The sequence below is a fragment of the Heterocephalus glaber genome, unplaced genomic scaffold (genome assembly GCF_053883595.1).
Source record: "Heterocephalus glaber isolate CG9 unplaced genomic scaffold, H.glaber_assembly_v1.0 deba00001428, whole genome shotgun sequence".
Classification (NCBI taxonomy): Eukaryota; Metazoa; Chordata; class Mammalia; order Rodentia; family Bathyergidae; genus Heterocephalus; species Heterocephalus glaber.
Genome location: NW_028258293.1, coordinates 25,951,115 through 25,956,031, shown reverse-complemented (window position 1 = coordinate 25,956,031; position 4,917 = coordinate 25,951,115). Strand labels below are relative to the sequence as shown.

Here is a 4,917-nt window from a genome sequence, read left to right as displayed (position 1 = left end):
ACTTAGAGACTTTAATAATAACAGATTACTAAAGATTTTGCAAGAACTTCCCAAGAAAAATATCCAGTAGATACTAGCCGACTGATTATTCTCAACAGAAAGACATCAGAATTACTTGAGAGGAGGGATCCACAAGCCTGGAGAAGTGAAAGGCTCTCACCTAAGAGGTAGAATACAACAAAGCTCCTTCCTCACAGTGCAGCCAGAGGATGAGGCAGGCATCCAACCAGCCTGCTCAGGTCTGAGCGCTGTAACTTATTTGGAGAGAAGACTCAACATAAGTGGACTGCAGTACCTTTCAAGGGTTCTGAGAGATTAGAACTAGAAAAACAACTTGTTTGTGATTGTGTTTCCGGAACAGCTAGTCCTCCTCCTACAGCAGAGAAAAGGGGACAGAAGAAGCAGTGAAGCCACCTGGTTTATGGGCCTAATGCCACCCTGGATTTAAGAGTTCCCAGATCAGCTCATGGGATATTTTTTCTCTTTTCTCAAGTAGATGTGTGTGAGGAAAAAAAATACTATTGAGCCTCTGAAATAATTCTCCTTTGATGTTATTGTAAAAGCCACTTTGAAGAATAGATGTCCCCCTTGGTATATGATTTTCAATGCTGAAGAAGATCAGGGAATTGTTTGAGGGTTTTTGAGATTTCTTAAAGCAAAACTCACCTTTCTATGTCCACATTCATTATTTTCTTCCCTGATTCAGCACACATGGAAATACTCATATGTGCTCTATGAGGTGATGAACAAGAAAATATATATTGTTTCTTCATGGACTTTAACTTCTTATACAAGAGATAGCCATTTAACAAGTACTTATATAGTATTTAATTAAGAATTAATTTATATTTGTTTATCAGAAGAAAAAGCTCAGAATGTTAAAACACCATACCAAGGAGACTTATACCAGTATAAGCGTTTGGGAAAGGCTTACTTGGGAAGGATAGATGAGTAGTCTAAAGGAGACATTAGAAGGAAGGCAGCAGTCTAAAAAATGCCTGGGGAATGGAGAAATCTTGTATCAGGAAATAACTAAGTGAGATTCAGGAAGTTAGAGACAGCAAATTGGGCTGAATTGAAGAGGCCAAAGTGGAAAGTAAATGGCATAGGTTGGAACTAGAGAGGTAAGCAGGAGTTGAATCAAGGTGCACCGTGCAGACTAAGAATGGGATTTAGATCTCTGTTCTAAGTACAATGGACGTCTTTAAAGGAATTTTGCGTGTGATGATGTTCCGGAAATCTTGAAAGAAATGCTTGGAGACACATAATTCGGTAAAACAAATAAAAGTTTACTTGCAAGCTGGCAAGACTGCAAGAAACTGGTCTGGTCAGAGACCCCCCCCACCCCCCGCCCTTTTGTTAGTCTCTTCTCTTTATACTTTTTGTTAGTCATTATCTCATTCCTAGTGGTCTTTGATGTGTAAATACAATTCCAGTTCCTACCTATAAGTCAGAGACACAAGATAAGCACATATACATTGTAAATTCTCTTAGGCATTTGCAGCTTTGTTAGGTTAAAATGTTATCTATAATTAAATTACTGGTTAACACCTTAAACACCAAGAGTTATGGGAAAAACAAATCTTAAAGGAATACATTACTTATTTTGCTTCTACAATTACCTTCATATTCAATCTATTTAGCTACTTAAGACTTTTGTCTATCAATGTGATTTACAGAAAGCTTCGGGTCTACAGGTACTTTTGCTAGCAAGGCATGGTAATTGTTATTTTAGTTTGGACATCTTGCCCAATTCAAGTAGGGGGTTGCGGGTTAAGAAATGCTGCAGGCATTTCCTTCTCTTGGGATGATGCTAGGGCCTGAAGTCATTTTACATTTCCCTTAACAATAAATAAATCAGAATTTTATTAAAACAGAAGCTTATTATGATATAGACTAAAGAATGCATTGTAAGAGGGCATAAGAGGATGCAGAAACATCATCTAGGAAGTCTGAAATAAATGGTATACATGATTTTTTTTGGCTATTAACAGAATAAAAGGGGAGTGTATTTTTCATGTGTTTTTGAGATAAGTTTGAAAATTGGTTCCATGTTGGTTAGATGCAATAAGAATTGTCAAGAATGGCTATCAATGTTCTGGTGTGCAAGGAGACTTTCAAAATAGTTTGTGTGACTGGTCCATTATTATATTTCATACATGTGGTTGTGTATGGGGCAGTAAATTTTATTTTCTGCTCTTGGATATCTTAAAATGAAGTTTAGAAAAATTACATACTTTTGAAATTTGTGAAGCCCAAATGTTAATTTGAACAACTTTATCTACTAATGTGCCTAATTATACATGTAGTTCATTACAAATACAGTAATATAAATGCGTGGGAAGGTGGAAAATATTTTTAACACACACAGACACACACGCACACTGATTTGAATGGGTGTGGATTTGGTTTGTGGCAACACTGGGATTTGTGTGTAGGTGTGTATGTGGTGATAGCATTGTGAGTTTAGTAGGTTTTAAAATAAGTTAACTGCTCTATTCTAATAAATCCATGGGTATGGTTCCTTTTTTCCTACAAGACCTTGAGAATTGTAAAAGGAGTAGAGATACAAATTAACTACTGTACAGAGAGTGGGTGCTTAGTCTTGTCTTTATTTTTCAGATGAACAATTAAATCCAAGTGAAGGGAAGTCATCATATAGAACTATGTAGGAAGTAAAAGGACAAAGTGATAGAACCACCACCCAAATACTGGTTTTCATTTAATTCTTTCTTCTGTGTTGTTCTATATATCCATAAAGTCATTTGCTTATCTCAAATGAGAATTTATGTTCAATTTAGAACCTGCAAGCTAAGTGGGAGAGTCAGGATTCACCCAAAGGTGAAAGCGCCATGAAGAACTTGAGTGCATCAGATTTCAACTACCATAGTTTTATCCTGACAGGTATCCCAGGGATGCCAGAGAAGAACCCATGGATGGCCTTTCCCCTGGGATTTCTCTACACACTAACAATCCTGGGAAATGGTACCATCCTCACAGTCATCAAGGCAGATCAGAGTCTCCACCAGCCCATGTACTACTTCCTCTCTATCTTGGCTGTGACTGATGTTAGTCTCTCCATGTCCACTTTGCCCTCGATGCTCAGTATCTTCTGGTTCAATGTCTCTGAAATTGCCTTTGACGCATGCATCACACAGATGTTCTTCATCCATGGATTTGGTGTAGTAGAATCTGGGGTGCTAGTGTCCATGGCCTTTGACAGATTTGTGGCTATCCGAGACCCACTGCACTATCCATCCATCCTCACCCATGGTGTTATTGCAAATATTGGAATAGCTGTCCTCATTCGATCATTCTGTGTGGTCTTCCCTGTGCCCTTCCTCATAAAGCGGCTGCCCTTCTGCCACTCCCGTGTCTTGTTTCATTCCTATTGTCTTCACCAAGATGCGATGCGGCTTGCCTGTGCCAGCACCCGAGTCAACAGTCTCTATGGACTCATCGTTGTCATCTTCACCTTGGGACTTGATGCCCTGATAATTCTCTTTTCTTATGCACTCATCCTGAAGACAGTGCTGGGCATTGCCTCCAGAGCTGAAAGGCTCAAAGCCCTCAACACTTGCCTCTCTCACATCTGTGCTGTGCTCCTCTTCTATATTCCTCTGATTGGTGTCACCATGATCCACAGATTTGGGAAACATTTATCCCCTGTAATACACATGCTCATGGCCAATATCTACCTCCTACTGCCCCCTGTCCTAAACCCCATTGTGTACAGTGTGAAGACCAAGCAGATACGAAGACGGATCATTCAAATGTTCCAGCCAAGAAAGGGCCATGCTTAGTGGGATGGAAAAACATGTAAATTGCAGAATAAACAGACACTAGGAGAATTAATAATTCCACTTCCAGAAGTTATGGTGCAATGAGATGTTGTCCATTTTATGAATTATGGATGTGTGTAAGTGAGGATATAATGTAAGCCATTATTGTTCTGTATTTACTCTTTTTTGGGAATTTATACATTTTGCTATCTGGTGTCACAATATGCAATTTAATGAAGTAATGTTATATCTGTTATTCTTTGAAAACAGAGATGAACATCAGTAATGACAAATTATTTATACAGAAAACATTTATGAATATTTAAAAAAATAACAATGACAATGTTTATTTGTAAAAGTAAAAGTGAACAGTGAGAGAAACTGGCTCTGCAGAGTGAGCTTGGGTTGAGTAAAAGAGAAAAAAGCAACATAAAAGAACACCTGTTGAAAGCAGGGTGGGCCTCTGTAAGGAAAGACAGGATAGCCTATGAGTACTCTTATAATGTTAAGTAACATTTTTCTCTATTAATTAATAATTACATCAAACAATATTCAGTAAGTCCCTGTAGTATTTCTCCAGGATTAGTATATGAAGTAGTAGTATCTTACTTTAAAATAGAGCATAGAAAACCAACAGGATCTAATATCTCTCTTTCTATGTATTTATGGGGCAAATGGTACCTATGATGAAATTAAATCAGATATATGTAGTGTTCCTAATACATACATTTTCTTTTGGCTATCACTTGTGTATAGGTCATTTGTTTATAGATTTGACAATATTCTATTTTTCTGTGATATACTAAGTATATGAATATATATTGTGCCTTTACTCTTTTGACCAAGTGGAAATGACGCAGTTTTGTCATGTACTATATAATAAACCCAAATTTTACAGAATTCAATTTTTTCTGGACTTTTAATGAAGCAAGTGAAAATATTTTAGCACGAAAAAAGAACTTTAAGAATGCAGTGCTCACACGTGGGATGAATATGTCAAGCACCAGTTGAGTTTTGCATTGATGATAATATCTTGTTTAAGAATTATGCTAAACAGTACACAAACCATTTTTTGGGGGGGATTATTTATTTATCCAGTGCCACATGGCATAGTGTATGGAGAGTGATCTGCATG

The 4,917-nt window shown here is 37.4% G+C and overlaps 1 protein-coding gene across 1 annotated transcript; it reads left to right on the top strand.

Moving 5' to 3' along the window:
• The first annotated feature begins 2,852 nt into the window (after positions 1–2,852).
• LOC101725497 (olfactory receptor 51H1) lies at positions 2,853–3,803 on the top strand. The gene has a single exon (XM_004863450.3). The coding sequence runs from the start codon at positions 2,853–2,855 to the stop codon at positions 3,801–3,803; it is 951 nt and encodes a 316-aa protein (XP_004863507.2).
• The last annotated feature ends 1,114 nt before the right edge of the window (positions 3,804–4,917 follow it).